Source organism: Panthera onca, chromosome B3 (genome assembly GCF_046562875.1).
Source record: "Panthera onca isolate mPanOnc1 chromosome B3, mPanOnc1 haplotype 2, whole genome shotgun sequence".
In the NCBI taxonomy this organism is placed as follows: domain Eukaryota; kingdom Metazoa; phylum Chordata; class Mammalia; order Carnivora; family Felidae; genus Panthera; species Panthera onca.
In genome coordinates, this window is record NC_138344.1 from 85,887,191 (window position 1) to 85,905,169 (window position 17,979).

Consider the following 17,979-nt stretch of genomic DNA (forward strand, 5'->3'; position numbering starts at 1 on the left):
TGAAGATTTGAAAGATTAAGAAACTCTCCCCAGGTCCTACCGCTGTTAGTTGGCTGAGAGAGAACTCAAAGACAACTCTGTCCAACTCCAGAGAAGGAACTCTTCATCACTGACTACCATCATGGTGGAAACTGGGCCATAAGACAATTTTTTTTAAAAAGGCAAGTCAGAGGGCTAGTGAATAGAAGTGACAGAAGGATTAGCTTCAGGGATATAAAAACATTAAAATTAGCAAGACACTGGGAAATGTCCTTTCTCTTCTTAGCCTGATTGTCAGAATAAATTGTTAACTTTCTCAAACTAGTAGCATTTGAGGAAAAGAACATTCCCAGGCAGTGTCCTGGTCTAGCTGCATACCTCTTAGTTGTCATGGACACAGGAAGGAACAATGAAATCATTATTTGACTATTATTTTCTAGTTGCTAGTCAGCATATGATTCTGTCTGTAAACTGCATCTCTGCATTCCCTACAGATCAGGGGAGCTGTCCCTCCTGGTAGTGACAGAATAACCACAAACAAAACAATCCTTCTCAGGGGAAAGCCATCTTTATCTGTCAGTGTTAGTCAGTTGAGAAACAGAGCTGAAGGCAGCTGAAAAAACAGTTTGACTGTTTTAAGTTTACAGGTGGCCTTATAATGGAAATTTTTACACACTGAAATTCCTTTTTCAAGTTAAAAAAGTTTGGACAAAAAAAAGACAAAATTTGGCAGTATTTTAACGCAATGCTTCTAACCAGCTTGCGAAAGCAAAATATCAAATTTTAGTGAAGCTTGGTGAACTAAGCACCCGCCTTCTGGCAAACAGACTCAGTTAAGTATTCCCACCCTTTCTGTGCTGAACATTCCTCATGGTTAAAATCAGATCAGCCACACATACCTGTTATCACAGGGCCTGCTATACACAAGACACTTAAGAAAAGCTTTCTGAATGAATTCATGGACACTAGGAAGAATTAATTTAAAAATATTTTTAATAGAAGATTGTATACACAGAAACATAATAATAATGTCAGGATATAAATAATAGGATAGCTGCTTAAAGCCCAGCTGGAAAGTATTTTCGTGTGTGTGTGTGTATGTGTGTGTGTGTGTGTGTGTGCGCGCGTGTGTGTGTTTATTTGGAAGAAACCAGGATGAAAAGAGTAGAAGGCATTTGACTAATAATTCCATAACCATTAACAGCAAGGATTCGATACTTGGGATTCCACAAAAGATACCTGTTGGGCTTTCTCCAACATTTGGGGCAATGAAGCAGACAAAGCCAGTTTATTTTGTAGGTGGCTCAAAACCTTTTTCCTGATTGGCCTATCATAACTTAAACTTTTTTCTGGGGAAAAGGCACAGTTTGAGGCCTATCCCACACATTAAAGTACAACTAATTAAATTTATCAGGTTAGCTACAATAATAAAATTTTTCTAGAACAAAATCAGGGTTTTCAAAAGTCAGATTAGGAAGCTATTGATGAGAGTCAGAAAGTCATGGGGTGCTTTGGTGGGAAGCCCTGGACAGCCCCCTCAGTGAGCATGCTGAACATTGGGGCTGAGACATAGAAAAAATTCAGAAACTAATGAGAAAAGGAGAGATGGTTAATTACAAACTTGGGTAATAATTCTGCTTGCAATTCCTGGGAAAACGACTAACGCTTCTTAATCTATAAACCTTTAGTTGTCGATCAGGTGGTCAGTCTCTTTCTCACTGGCACGGGATACGGAAATAACCACATTAAAGAAAAGGTCTTTATTATCTGTATTGATTAATAATACTTGAAACAATTTGCTCCAAATGGTACTTTGCGATTTTAAGATCCCCAAAGTTATTATGAATGAGAAATATAATAAAATACCTACAAAAGTATTAATGCCCTTCTCTAAAAAAAAAAAAAAGTAGGTCTTGAGGGAAGGGAATAACCCAAGTTATTTGATAGGGTGTCCACTGGGATATAAACTGAAAATCATCCCTGTAGGCCCACTATGGAATATTGAAAATGAAACCTAATGACTCCATTTTGGAAATAAAAATATTAAAAATTTCTGTTGAAAAATAAGATTAAGTTAATGATATCCAGGTTTGAGAACAAAACAAAACTCTACCACCAACAAACAGTTAAGCAAAAATAAGGTTAGGTTTCTAGAAGGTAAACAGAAACATACAGTTTACATTATAAATTGTAGAACAGAATTATAGTTAGCATATATTCATATAGTATGTCACTCATCTATGAAGATTTCTTTAAATTCCTAGAATATGTCTAAATACTTTTATATTTTCCCTTTATGTTAGTAACTAATATTTACTGAGTACTTAGTAAATTCTAGGCACAATGATAAGCCTTCACATGTATCAACCCATCTGACCCTTCTAACAACTTTATGAAGTAGATAGCAATGTATCCCTATTTTATAAGTATAAAGTACAAAATGTTAAATTGCCTTCCTAAAGTAACACACCTAGTGAGTATCAAAGTTGGGATCTAATGCCAGGCAGTAAAGCATCAGAATCCCCACAGGAGACCACTTCCCTTATTATCTCGACTCTTTCCATAAGGTAAAGTGCACTATTGAAAATGGTGCCCCATTTTCTTTCTTTGTCAATAGAGAACAAAAATGAGGTAGATCAATGTTTTCATATATTTTTTTAATTTTAACTTATCTACAAGAAGTTTGCCATCCATTTCTAACATGTGAATAATGAAAAGCGATAGACTTCCTTTTTGAATTTACAATATAAAATATTTCTGTGTAGAGTTGCTCATAAGCAGAACTGTGCATCTTGTATTGATTACATGTCAAATAGAGTAAAACCTTGGTTTGCAAGCATAATTTGTTCTGGAAACATGTTTGGAATCCAAAGCACTTGTATATAAGAGCAAATTTCCCCATAAGAAATAATAGAAACTCAGATGCTTTGCTCTACAACCCAAAAATGTTCATATATAAATGATTACAATTGTGTAATATAATATAAAATAATAAAGAAAATACAAAATATAAAGAACAATAAACAAATTAACCTGCACTTACCTTTGAAAACTTTCATGATTGGTGAGGGAGACAAGAGAGAGGAGAGTTATTGTGTAGGACAATAGAATCACTGCTGTCTCTTGGCTCAATTGAATCTTTTTCTGCATGGGAGCCATTGTACATGCTCACAAGGATGTTGACTACAGCACAGTATTAATAAATTCTTGTCAGATACTGTATTTAATGTAACTGGCAATAAGGCAGCAGAGGAAAGGGTCTATATCTGCAGGCAGCCTGACCTAGAATGAAGCAAAGCATTCCTAAGCTTACTCTTGGATGGAAAAGCAAAGGACTGTCGGTAGGTGATTTCAAGTGACAAAAAGTACACTAGTGCCAGTTGTGGGCACTTTCCAACATTCTGAAAAATCACTGACTTTTGCCAAACATAGTGGCCTGAGACCGAGCATCCAAGCATGAGAGACAATCACTCATAATTCTGCAGCAAGCGAGAGAGACAGAGAAAGAGAAGAACCATTGGCTCAGTTTTGATCATGCGACACTCAGCATCATGTATTATTCATATTGCAATACTTTGTTCATCAAGGTAAAATTCATTAGAAATGAATATTGTACAAACACGTTATTTGCAATCCAAGGTTTCACTGTATTCCATCATAGCAACTCACACTGTTTAGCATTTAAATATACCTTTGGTCAAAAAATCAAAGTTTTATTTTCAGTACAGCTCTGAGAAACTATCACTCCTACATTCCCTCAACTATCAGCAAAATAAGATGCTACGAATGAGTTCAAAGTACTTAGTTTCTTTTTTTTTTAATTTTTTTAATGTTTATTTTTGAGAGAGTGAGAGAGAGCACAAGCAGGGGAGGGGCAGAGAAAGATGGAGACACAGAATCCAAAGCAGGCTCCAGGCTCCGAGCTGTCAGCACAGAGCTGGATGTGGGGCTCGACCCCATGAACCATGAGATCATGATTTGCACTGAAGTTGGACACTTAACCAACTGAGCCACCCAGGGACCCCAGCACTTGGTTTCTAAAATAGAAGACATTTTCTTTATCTTTGCTATATTTATGGCTGGTCAGACAGGGGCACACAAGCAAAATAAGTCTCAAAAGAATTGTACTGCTTTGTGGTGAATGTAATTTGAATAAAAATAGATGTATTGAGTGGATATTATCTTCTAAGCACTGTGCAAGGCCTGGAGATACAAAATAAATAAGAGTTGGTCTCTACCTAAAAGGGGCACACTTATTTTTTTCACTATTCAACCTGTTTTTATTAGTCAACATTACATGTTTTTCTTTTTTTTTTTTAAGTCCAAATCACATATTTATTTTTTTGATTTTATTTTTTAAATTTACATCCAAATTAGTTAGCATATAGTGCAATAATGATTTCAGGAGTAGATTCCTTAGTGCCCCTTACCCATTTAGCCCATCCCCTCTCCCACAACCCCTCCAATAACCCTCTGTTTGTTCTCCATATTTATGAGTCTCTTATGTTTTGTCCCATCCCTGTTTTTATATTATTTTTGTTTCCCTTCCCTTATGTTCACTTGTTTTATCTCTTAAAGTCCTCATATGAGTGAAGTCATATGATATTTGTCTTTCTCTGACTAATTTCACTTAGCTTAATACCCTCCAGTTCCATCCACATAGTTGCAAATGGTAAGATTTCACTCCTTTTGATTGCTGAGTAATACTCCATTGTATATATATACCACATCTTCTTTATCCATTCATCCATCAATGGACATTTGGGCTCTTTCCATAATTTGGCTATTGTTGATAGTGCTGCCATAAACATTGGGGTGCATGTGTCCCTTCGAAACAGCACACCTGTATCCCTTGGATAAATACCTAGTAGTGCAATTGCTGGGTTGTAGGGTAGTTCTATTGTTAGTTTTTTGAAGAACCTCCATACTGTTTTCCAGAGTGGCTGCACCAGCTTGCATTCCCAGGGGCACACTCTTTGCCAGACTTAAAAAACAAGAAATAAATCCAGTATAATCTTTTAAATTAATCACACACAAAAAATCTAAGGTAATTGTGAAAGGCATCCATGTAGAGTAAAACAGAAGATAGTATGTAAGCATATCAATGAAAACAAACACAAATAATACTGGATAGTGCCTATTTAAAAACACCTACTGAATGGACAGATGATACATTTTTAAACTATAGAATATATAAATCTGGCAGGGTCACATAGACATCATCAACACTGCTTTCTTTCCATATAACTTAGGAACCAGTGTCTCTACTTTTCTTTCTTCCCTTCCCTTCTTTGCTTCTCTGTTACCTTCTAATCCCCAGCACATGTATGCTCAAAACCATAGAAGGTATACACTAATGCAGATCTCTACAAAAACATGAAGGAAACAAAAGGTCTTGTCCTTCCTTGATGCTTGATCAGGCAAACATGAGACTATATTGCTCTGTAAAAGAAAGTTGCTGATATGCTTTCCAATTTTGATATGATCACATTTCTACTTCCTACTTAAAAGAATATGAAATAAATGTTTTCTTAGGTCAACTAAAAAAGCCCCCACTACTCAAAATAAATCACTAAAGAGTCTTTAGTATTTCTTACACTAAGTATTTTCAATATTCACCTTCTTTATAATTTTCCTAAAATTTCATAGCTATATACATTTCTCATTAAGAGAGAAAGAAATAACATGTTTAATTTACTCATCATTTTTTTATGTTTTAAAATACATGGTCAAGTTACACTGCCATCTTGTGGTTAGAAGCTCATTTACAGTGGCAAGGACTTCTGGAATTTCCATTAATTCTACACAGAATCTATGTACCTAAAAGAAAAAAAAAGTTCTGTTTGGAACTTCTGTCTAAGAAATGCATTCTTTTACATCTCCCTCACTTTCTTACATTAAAGCCAAGAAATGCCAAGAAATGGCATTTTGAGTGGCTGCCCCAGATAGATAAATAAAAAGAACTATGCATTTGGCACTCTAGATCTTGCTCACAGCAGCTTATAATTTACAATTAGTATAATACACACTCTAACCCTGAGAATTTAGAGAAACAAAACTATGGAATCTAGGAGGTTCATTCCCACAAGGTAATCTCCAAGACCTACAAGCAATGAATGTTACATTATGTTAAGCTTATCAACAATTTTTGTTTGATCCAAAACTCTAAATTCAAAAGCAAGACAACAACAGAGGAAATAAATATTATAGCAATAAAAATAATTGTCCATCCCTCTTATTCACATAGATAACCTTGCTTTTCCATACATAGTTAAGAATCATAATTAAATGAAAAAATTAATTCCAAAGTACAGTCCTCCACATTTTTCAAATGCATAATTCTCTATGATCTATGCCAGGCACATGTTCCAAATGTTTTATAATGGTGGAATCTACTTAGAAGTTAACACACTTCTACATCTAACTTTGTCTGCAGAAAGCTTTTCCTTCTTTTTTTATTTTTAAGTAAATCACCAAAATTATAGGAAGACAGTGCCATCTATAGGTCTGCACAAGGACAGAATGGAGTTCTATTCAGATGTGACTGTCCACTGTGATACAGTAGTCAACCAAATGCATTGCACTAGAAAGAAGTTCCAAAATAACTCTGCTCATTGTTGAGTCTCTGGAAAGGTGCCTGTAATTTATTCCAAAGTATTTTATCTCCACAATCATTCTCCAAACAAGAAGAAGAAGAACAACAACAACGGCCACATCAACAAGAACAAAAATAATATTTTCCATAACTGTATTAATCTGATTTTGGCACATTTTATGACTCATAAATAATTATTTATTATTATTATTTATTAATAATTATGATAATTTTTCAAGAAATATTAGCTCATTGGCACTTCTCCTTCTCTCTCTCTCACATAATGTAAAACATTTTGGGGTTCATTTTTTTTAGGTGCCATTCAATTCTATTGAAACATATATTTCATTATAATTTTTCCAAAGTTGTATTTCCCCCTAGAATAGTCCATTCTAGTTTTTATAGACAATCAACTAAATTCACCCTGCATCTCACCTACAGCTACCAAATTATTGCAAAAGGAAAAACTCAAAACAAACCTATTTTATGCAACTTCAATTCCCTCCTCTTTCACAGCCAGGCTCATTCAGTCTGTTCTGAGGTTGCTCTTTCTTCAGTGAGTCATTCTGGTGTCTTACCTAGTTGTACAGGTTTTAATTAACAATTACCCAAGGATTGGGGCTCAACTCGTTCCTAATCAATCGCCTACAGGGAATGACACAAAAGAAGTAGCCCTGTCAATGCTGACAAAGTCCTCTGATGGGTAAAGTGGAAAATTTTATACTTGTACTATGGCTGACATTTAAAGATCTGGCAAAAACAAGGAAGAGCCAGGTTGCACCAGAGGCAGATCCTGATTGTTCATCAGTGCACAAGTTCCTTGAGCAGCTACAATATTTAACCCAGCCTGAAGGAAAAAAGGTCTTATGGAGACAATACTCTGTATGGGGCTGCTAACCTGGTTTCTCATTTTGTACCCCATGAGGCAGGGTGAGGTAGCGGGTAGGAATACAAACTTTGAAAGCAAAGAAAACAGAGTCTGAGTTCATGTTCCATCACTCACCTTGAACAAGTTTTTAATTTCTCTGAGCTTCACTTTCCTCATCCTCAAGATATTACAAATTAATATCAATCATTTAAGCAAAGTAAGGTGCTTTATACATAGTAATCATTCAATAAATGTGAGCACTTAAGATTTATCTTACTGTTTCCTGTTTGTCTGATCTTAATTATCGACTAATTAGGAAAGATCCATATAACCCAAACAAACACCCAGAAAAGGTCAGTTGTAACCCGCTAAGTTAACAAAAAGAACGAATGAGAAAGACAACTCAAAATAAGGGTGAGTACAACAATACAACAAAGAGAAAATGGTATTTGATGGTCTAATATTAGTTTCAAAATTTACCTCTAAAACATTACCTTTGAAAATCACTAAGAGTTCACATAACTCTTGATCCCATGATATTTTTACTGTATAAGTTAGAAATCTGAGTCTGCAGGACACAGAGAAGATGGAAATATCAGGGAGTTACCTGCAAATGGATAATACTGAAGCCAGAGAGCAGATGGGCTTGCTTGGGGAGCTCAGAGTGTGTGGAGCAGAGAATGCCAATTTTTGAGGAAAGGAAAAAAGAGGAATCAGCAAAGGAAACAGTAAAGAAGTGATTGGATATGAGTAAGAAGATAACAGTCAATAGCAGAGACAACTTTAAAGAGAAAAATTGGTCAGAGATGTGAAGTTTTACAAAGAATAGGTAAAATTAGGAATGAAAAGCAGTAGTTAACAGTTTGGGCAGAAAGGGAAAGACAGATATGCCAATTATAGTAGGTTGGAAACCAAGTGAAGAACTTTCCACAAAGGTTGACAATGAAAGGAAGAGAAACATAGGACCATGGCTTGAGATAAGTAACACTAACTTGAGAATTACAACATGAAGAGAAAAATACAATCAAATGCCTGTTGTAGGTTAAATTGAGTCTCCCCCCCCCCAAAAAAAAAAGATACGTTCAAGTCCTAAACTCTGGTATGTGACTTTATTTAGAAATAGGTCTTTACAAATGTAATCAAGTTAAGGTGAGGTCATACTGGATTGCAGTGGGCCCTAATCTAATGATACCCTTATAAAAAGATGGAAATTTGGACAGACACAGAGACAGATAGGAAGAGAAAGCCATGTGATAACAGCCAAAGAACACAAAGATTGGTAGCAACTACCGGAAGCTAGGAGAGAGGCATGGACCAAATTCTCCCTTGCTGCCTCCAGAAGAAACCAGCCCTGCCCATACTTTGTTTCAGACTTCTAACCTCCAGTACTGTGAGACAATAAATTCCTGGAATTTTAAGCCATCTACTTTGTGGTACATTGTTCAGACAGTCCCAGCAAAGCGATACAAGGGATCAAAAGATAGAGATCTAATAGAATATTTAGAATGGCATAAACCTTGATCACGTCAAAGTATGGAAATAACTGACACAAACAGAATAGTTTAAAACCAAAAGAAAAATAAATTAATAAGAAAAAACAGTTAAAATCTAGAACAGTTAAGAATCCCATAGAAGTCCCTTAACCTAGTTTCATTTATTGCCATTTTAAGATACCATCTACTTAAATCATAAAGATGTTTGAAAATGATCTGTGAATCTCTTTTCATTTTGGGGTCCTGGAACAAAAGATAATACATAAATTTTAATGTGTATTTATTTTTGAGAGAGAGAGACAGAGCACGAGCAGGGGAGGAGCAGAGAGAGAGAGAGAGACACAGAACCTGAAACAGGCTCCAGGCTCTGAGCTGTCAGCACAGAGCCCGACGCAGGGCTCAAACTCACAAACCGTGAGATCATGATCTAAGCTGAAGCTGGATGCTCAACTGACTGAGCCATCCAAGCGCCCCAAGATAATACATAAATTTTAAAAATTATCATGGACCTCTTCCTCAGAAGGTGGCAGACACTTCAGACCTGAAGACAATTTTTTCATTTCATTTACTAAATGATTACAATGAAAGAAAATATTGTTGAAAGAAAAGAAAGTTCTGTTGCAAATATTGGTTGTTTGATGGCTTGAACCCCAGCATACTTCTCTCTCTTCAGAGTTGGACCCTAATAATATATTTTGTGGCTTATGCTTCTAATATTTATTCATTAGTATAGTCAACAAACATTTCCAAGCATCTACTATGCTTTACCTAAAACACCAGGTTCTCAGTGCTCTGAGATGTTGCAGTCAAGACTGGGAGGGGTGGGCAGTGCGTGGGCAAGGGAGACAAGGAAGGGCTGGTTTAACAAAGTGTTCCTAAGATGTTGTACAAATATTGATTCACATTTTTACGTCAATTGAATCACGTACCCACATGTTATACATGCGTTTTTAAAATGTCTTTCAGGGATGCCTGGGTGGCTCAGTGAATTAAGCATCTGACTTTGGCTCAGGTCACGGATTCACGGTTCATGGGTTCGAGCCCCGCAACAAGCTCTGTGCTGACAGCTCAGAGCCTGGAGCCTGCTTCGGATTCTGTGTCTCCCTCTCTCTCTGCCCCTCCCCAGCTCACGCACGCTCTCTCTCTCTCTCTCTCTCTCTCTCAAAAATAAATAAAAACATTTTAAAAAATTAAAAAACGCCTTTCAGTGAGGGAAACTAAGAAATCCTTTGAAATGTGGTTATGAGATTTATATTTTGTTCTTAAATGCATATTTTTGAGAACTAGATTTTCTTTAAGAGAGATAAGACTACATTTTCATCGGGGCACCTGGGTGGCTCAATCAATTAAGCATCCAACTTCAGCCCAGGTCATGATCTCACAGTGTGTGAGTTCCAGCCCTGCATCAGGCTTTGTGCTGATGGCTTGGAGCCTGCTTCAGATTCTGTGTCTCCCCAGCTCACACTTTCTCCCTCTCCCTCCCTCCCTCTCTCTCTCTCTCTCTCTCTCTCTCTCTCTCTCTCTCAAAAATAAATAAAAACATTAAAAAATTTTTTAAAAGGTCTTTCAGTGAAGGAAACCAGGGAATCTTTTGAAATGTGGTTATGCAGTTCATATTTTGTTCTTAAATGCGTATTTTTGAGAATTAGATTTCCTTTAAGAGAGATAAGACTACATTTTCATTAAAATGCATCCCTTAAAGGTATTTTATAATTAATTTGAACAGCAGAGTTGTTTCCTCCTATGTGGTTGAAATAAGGGGAATTTTTCCTCCCTAATTACCGATAATGGGTTCCAGCCTCCCTCTGATGTGTCATAAAGGCTCACCTGTTTCACTACAACCTGCTATTTATTATCAAACAATTGCAGTTTCCCAAATCCTGAAGTTCCAAAGGTGCCATTTATCCAAATCACATGTGTGCCTCCTTTGCACCCATTCTAATGGGTGCAAGAATTTTCCTTGATAAAAATTTTAACCTTGATTACCCCCCGGTGCATCGACCCTTTTATTACTTAGTCCAAATTAAAATCCAGAGGACTAGTACACATACTGCCTATTAAGGCACTTCTTTTAACTGTATTTTAACTATTATGGGTTAAAGCAAGCAAAAGTAGAATTCTTGTGAAAATGAACACATATATATATTATATATATATATATATATATACATATGTATGATATACAAGACCAGGAGTTAAAAAAAAATACATTTCAAATTATCCAATACCATTTTAATTACCTTTTAGGTTGAAAGCCTTGACTCTCTCCCCTCAGTATAATGCACATTTTATATATACTCTCAATAGCTAATTTCCCAGAGACCTATCCATGAATCCTAGGGTTCCTTCCCCCTAAAAAAGGTTTCTCCTTTCACCTTGTCATTTGACCCCTTGAAGGTGATTAATGAGAAACTGCACAAAGTACTTGAACTGTGTCTAGTACAAAATTGGAAAACCTGTTTCCAGGATAGTTTGACTAAATAATTTCACCAAAATATCTCCAGGAAGACACACAAAATAAAAATTGTGATTGGAGATGTGATGGGGGTGTGCCTACAAGATACAAGGAACTAGGGTGGGGCTGGTGAGGAGCCTGGAAATTCTGGGAAGAAATCAGTGTCCTGCATGCATGGAGACCATGTAAATAATATAAGAAGGGGAAATTCTCTAGGAAGTTCTCTGAGTAGCACTTGCAGACTTCTGAGAATATAAGATTCTGGGAGGTAGGAGGAGGAGGGTCCTAGAGATGTGCAAAATAATTCAGTGGGCAGGGCCTAGGCATGCTCTCTCTCAGGAGGGAGCCTGACAAGCTCTGGGAGAGCAAGGTCTCTCAGGAATCCAAGAGGACTTGCCAAAACCCTGGAAAATTCTGATGTTAGAGGCAAAAAGTCCAGTGGGAACTTGGGGAGAATTACCATCTGAGTGAGCCTAAAAGGCTTCTACATTTCATGTGAAGTAAGAACCCCATGAGCTTTGGAAACACATGGAAGAATCCAAACTGATAGTTAAGGAGAATGGGAGGGTCTGAGATAAAGTTGAGTTCCTGGCCCCAAGGAAGACATGTGCATAGAAGGGAAACTTCCTGGAGCCCTGATGGTGAGCAGACAAGGGAATGATGTCTAATACTGAGGCCCAGATACCTTGGGAACTCTAGCAAGCTTGGGGGAATTCTGTCAGTGTTGCTGTCAGGTTTGCTACCTGACATTTGGTAGTAATAGAAAAAGATGTCCCTTCTCCCCCAGGTGGATGCATCTCTACTCTAGGATACATGGATTATGAATCAGCATGGGCTAGATTTCGGCTCTCACTTGCTCCAATGGCCAGAGCCCTTTTTTTCAGTGTACAACCTGCCCAACTTCACATACAGGCCCTGAATGGACTGGGAATTTCTTTTAGCTAAAAGCTAATCTTGTGCCCATACACATGAAATTGTTTAGAGAGAACAACCTATCATTTAGCAGAAAGACTACAAGAATGGTATTTGTAGATACAAGAACTCTTTTAAGGGATATAAATTAAAGAGATATAAAGACAATAAGGGATAGTAGACTTGATTCGATCTCTCCAAATTCTAAAAATGTCTGATAATGTAAATGATATTTTTCTGGTGCCTCTCCTATCCTGATTTCCTACAGAAATGGTTGCATGCTTGAGCAACCATAGGCAAATTAACTAGGCCCTCTCTAGGTCAGTTTCTTTATCCTGAAGTTGTGGTGAGGATTAAACACGTTGATCCATTTAAAGCTAGAACTGGGTCTAGCCTTTAGTATTTACTCAAGAAATGTTAGTTATTATTTGCACTATTCACATGTTAATGAGAGTGTTGAGCTGCATGAGGCTGTAGAGGCCATCTGGACAACATTCCTTCAGAAAACAGTTTTCGAGCTAGGCCTTGGAAAATGGGTAGAATTTCAATAGCTAGAGAAAATAAGAGGAAGACATTCCAGGAATTGGGAATAAAGGTGGAAATGTACAGGTAACATTCAAGTATTTAGCAGAAACTGAAAGGCATGTGTAGGAGAGGAGTGGTAAATAAGCCTGACAGCTAAACTGGGGGCACATAATAAGGCTTACAGAATTCATTCTTCTCTCTCTGGTCAGCAGTGAAAACCAAGAATGTTTTAACTTGTAACCCTCTGAAATCTGATTCCCCTCTATAAAATCTCTTTTCCTCAAAAGTCTTTTAATGCAGGGCATCTAAAACTGGAAAGTGCAAACAAATGACTTGAGGTCCTTCCTATAATACAGATTCTGATATGGCAGGTCTGGAGTGAGGTCTGAGACCCTACATTTTTAACAAGCTTCCAGGTGCTACCATGTCTCTGCTGCTGCTCGTCCACGGCTCACCCTTTGAGCACCAAGGGTCTAATCCAATGGCCTCTTCTCACTCTCATCCTTACCACCTCTGCAGTGTTTGGCCTTGCTGATTTTCCTTAAGTTCTCATCATTGGCTTCTATTCTTTCATGTGAAACTTACGCAATTACTTGAAGCTGAAAATACAGACTAGAAGCCTCCTCTGTAAAACTTCAGTACATACTGACTTGTCCTGGGCATAGCTTTCATCACATAAAACAAAGTTGCCATTGGTAACAATACTTTTACATATTAGCTATAGCTACAAGCTTGAGCCCAATCTTTAGATGTATAGTGTCCAAGCAAGTGTAAGTGTATCAATCTCTTTGGTTTTTGAAATGCAAGTATCACAAACCATCTTTTAATATAAGACAGACATCTTTTGTTATGAAAAACATCTATTGCCTATTTCATAATGTGTCTAACTTCTCTGGAAAATAAATCTCCCCCGAAATCCCCATGCCCACTGTGGCCCCACCCATCCACATGGGCACAGGCTACCATTTATTGGTGCAGAGGTGGGCCCTTATCCAAAACTGGGTCATCTTGAGTCTTTCCCCCAGGATTTTACATGAGAAACGGAAAAAAAAAAAAAAAAGAAAGCAAGTTAGTCTCTCACTATCTCTATAAAAGTGAAGAGAATGTAAATTCAAGAGCTGTTAGGAACCACATTCTGTCATGTGGATGGCAGAGCAGAAAATAGCAGTACAATTGTAAGAAAAAAAAGATTGATAGGGGCCCATGGGTGGCTCACTCAGTTAAGTGTCCAATTTTGGCTCAAGTCATGATCTCGCAATTTGTTGAGTTCAAGCCTCACGTCAGGCTCTGTGCTGACAGCTCAGAGCCTGGATCCTGCTTCAGATTCTGTCTCTCCCCCTCTCTCTGCCCCTCTCCCTCACACGCTCTGTCTTTCTCTCTCTCAAAAATAAACATTAAGAAAAAAATTTTTTAATAAAAAAGTCTGAAGGTACCACAAGAGCACAGGGAAATACCTCCACAGTATGGCACACTGACAACCTTGAGCATCTCCACATAACCTGTGGACACGGCTAGGCCACAGACTGATTCGAGTCTTGGCAGAATGCCCGATGATTTCTTCTGGTCTAAGGGAAGATAAGCAGCCTGGTGAGGAAGAGCAGAGAAGCTGTTTCTCCTGTTATCTTAGGAAAGACTACCATGAGTCCATTTCTCATGTATCTCCCTAGTTTCAGTTGAACTCAAGACTTTCCACCTCATTCCCACTTGGGGGAAGCTGCAGCCTTCAGTGTAAGTCAATAAAACTACTTGGCTGTGGTTCTGAGGCACCTCCTCGACAGTAGAGTGACCCGCTGCTCATACCATCTACTAACTGGCATCTTCAGTTTGGTGTTGCCCATGGAATAAGGGAACTGACACCACCATATCACTTCCTTTTCCTGTCTAAGTAATTAGCTATCTGAACCCGTTTGGGCATGTTTACTCCTTACCAGGCAAATCTGTGGAAATATGGCAAGCCATCCTAGCAGCTGTATTAGTATTACTGGTGACCCTACTCTTCGCCACGAACCTGCTGCCTTGGAAATGTTTAACCATTTGACAACGTGAGGAAAGGTAAAGGATGACTTCCTGAATTCTCCTCAGTGCTCTAGCTCCTGATTCCAGTCTCTTCCAGGAAGGCATCCAGACCTTGAATTCCAAGAGATTCCCTGGTATTTCTGCAATAAACTTCCCCAGCTTTTTTCCCCCTTAAGAAAGCCAAAATGTATTTTTAACCTTTACCCTCAAAAGGTCATATAATACACACACAGAGGTGCCGCATTTGATGACATTATCAGTAATGAGAACTTTAGCGCTAGAGATTCAAACGCATTTTCTACATTTATTAAAATTCCATATCTCTTGTATATTAATTTCTCTTTGGCCCTTTACCTAGTATATGTAATATGATTAATCTGCATTTATTAAAAACCAGTAAATATAAAGTTTTATGAAAATATCATTGCCTAAGTAGAAAACACGATCTCCTTTTACTATGATGAAAGTGTACATTACTTTCAACATTTATCAGTGATTCCATAGTACTAAATCTATAAATCAACCACACTATGTTTAATTTACCTTACACATATACTAATTTTCATTCATATTAGTTACAACTATAAGAATATGATGGAATCACACATTTGTGCCAAATATTTATCAACCAACAAAAACATGTAAGTAGGTTACAGTTTGACCCTTGAGTTTAGCTGTGTCTAAGATCTAGTATGATCATCTAAGCCAATACAGAGATGCTTCTGAATCATTAATTAGAGATTAGGATGTTCACCAATGTTCCTTACTCTCCCATTCGGACAGCTAAGTTTTCTTTGATCAGGGTCATGGACTCTGAAATCAACCCAGTCAGGGAGAGCTGGCAGTCTGGGATATTGTGGAATTTGACCCGGTGACTAAATTGGTGAAAATTCATCGTCACTTCTGGGAAACAACTAAAAAAGCAGACAGTGTGGCCACTGACATTATAATTATGGATGGACAAAGCATAATCACATATAAGAGATGCATGCCTTGATGGTCATATTAATGAAATATCATCCTTATAAACTGTACAGACCATGATTGATACATGTGGTTGCTTGTGGTACTCCTGAGATGCAAATAGTTCACGACATAATGATAACTAGTCATAATTTGTAATAGGCCTTTATAAAAAGTCCAAGTGTATTTGAGAATAAATTTTCCTAGTTGACGTTAAACATTAGACATCTAGTCACTCTCTCCATATGATTTACTAGAGTTACCATAGTATAACGTCTTAAGAGAATATCTACACTTACAAAAATGTTTTATGGTGCTGAGTGAATTGTAGTAATTTATAAATTACTTTATAAATTTAAAATAAAAATGTGTCACAGCTATGAAAACTTAAATTTTCAATCAACTCATGATTTATATTTTAAAGTATCTTTAAAACACATCCACACAACATAAGCTCATGGGTTCTTATTTTCTCTAGCCACACTTAGTAATTATTTCCATGATTAGTTACAACAAATTTTTTCTAGTTTTTTTCCCACAACGTAACTCTCCATAAATCGTGAACCCCTTATATCAAAGGTGTTTATGTGTGTTAACATATGCATTTAATTTTAATATGCCTATTTAAGGCACGAATAGCCCCCAGCAAGCACTCTGCACTAAGAAGACCTGTGGAGTGCTGAGGTACACACTCTAATGATGGAGGCAGGAGTTATGTAAGATCTGAGTTAGCCCAGAAGCAAGAGGCTGCAAATGATAGCAGAACTAAGGCTGACGCAAGCTGGATCGCTTCAAGTCAAATAACCAGCTAGGAATCAAGGCCTCCTCCAAGTTGCAGGCCTTGGGGCTGCCTAGCTTGCATTTCAGGCTGAGGGCACAGAAGGCGGGGCAGCCTAGAGCGGCGGCGCGGCGCGGCGGCGACTTGACCTGGGGCACCGGCCTCCCACCGCCGGCTCCCGGCTTCCTTTGCTCTGGCCCTCGGCGGGCTCAGGCGCTGCGCCTGGAGCGCTGCATTTAGACGGGAAACTTCGGACGCCAGGATTGAGAAAAGTTTTCCGACACGCTAAAGGAAAAGCGACTGGCCCCTAGCGGGGCGGCCTTACCAGCGGAACCACCGGCCAGGATCTGGCGAGAAGCCTCTTTCACGAAGCCGACCTCGGGCTTGGCGGACATCTTCGAAAGCCCAGGACGACGGAGTGGGCCGAGATGCGTGGGCGAGCTCGCCGGCCTCGCTACCGACCTGCACAGCTTCTCCCGATCGAGAGAGCCGGGGCTGGGCAGTTCCTTGCGCCGAGTGAGGCTGCAATCCGGCGACTGCTCGGAGGTGGAGGCTCAGGGCGCACACTCGCCGCCGCGTGATGTGCCGCGGGTCCGAACCTGCCCGCTGCACCCTTTCAGGGGCGCTCTCTCGGCGCTGCGAGGCTTCCTGGGCTCCGAGAAGGACCTCGGGGGAGAAAAGACTCGTGGATGGGGTCGGGCTGGCTGCCGCGGTGAGGCGGGTTTGGTCTCTTAGATTGGCGCCCACGCGCTTCCCTATCGGGAGCCGCCTGCGGTTTGTCAAGCTGGACGTGCTGCCTCTGATAACGCAAGTAAAGAAGCGTCTTCGGCCTAGCGGCCCGGGCTGGGGCGACCCTTGCCCTCCCGGCAAGCAGGCGCACTGGGAGGTCCTAAAGAACGGACAGGTGGATAAATTCTTTGGAGTTAGTTGTCCTGAAATTGTGGGCAGTAGAAACGAGAAAGCAAATCCCATTTGCAGTTACCTTGCAATTAGGTTAATGTAGTACTTCACAAAGAAATGGTTTTGGCTTAAGGGAATTTATCACAACTCATCAACCTGAGTTTTATTTACTGAAAAACCAAAATAAAGAAGAGGCGTTACTACAGAGAAGTGTCATAGGTACCCTAGGTCAGTGATTCTCAAAGTATGAACTTAGCATCCAGGAACAGAAGCACGATGTGAGAGTTTGCAAGAAAGGCAAATTCACGGCCCCACCCATATCTACTGAATCAGAATCCCTGGGTAAAGGGCTCAGAAACCTGAGTTTTAGTAAGTTCTCCAGTGATTTCTTACGAGCGTTAAAGTTTGTGAACCACGAACCTAAATGATCAAGGAACATTAAGGAACTATCAGTATATTCTCTCTATAAAACACTTAATTGTTCACACTAGCCCT

The 17,979-nt window shown here is 38.7% G+C and overlaps 1 protein-coding gene and 1 long non-coding RNA gene across 21 annotated transcripts in view; both read right to left on the reverse strand.

Annotated features, from left to right (window-relative positions):
* The window catches only part of LOC132669569 (uncharacterized), a 138,320-nt gene extending 131,066 nt beyond the window's left edge, over nt 1-7,254 (reverse strand). For 5 of the 19 annotated variants that reach the window (XR_009606181.3, XR_013556140.2, XR_009606179.3 and 2 more), the window contains exon 1: nt 3,023-3,297. This is a non-coding gene — a long non-coding RNA (uncharacterized LOC132669569). Of the gene's footprint in view, nt 1-3,022; nt 3,315-7,053 lie in introns of those variants that run through there. The other 14 variants (XR_013556142.2, XR_013556139.2, XR_009606183.3 and 11 more) reach the window with 11 other exon arrangements.
* SLC25A21 (solute carrier family 25 member 21) overlaps nt 1-17,098 on the reverse strand; it is a 481,661-nt gene extending 464,563 nt beyond the window's left edge. For both annotated transcript variants that reach the window (XM_060619552.3, XM_060619551.3), the window contains exon 1: nt 16,910-17,098. In XM_060619552.3, the coding sequence (XP_060475535.1) occupies nt 16,910-16,979 (70 nt within the window). In that variant the 5' untranslated portion in view covers nt 16,980-17,098. The remainder of the gene's footprint in view (nt 1-16,909) is intronic.
* Nucleotides 17,099-17,979: the final 881 nt, after the last annotated feature.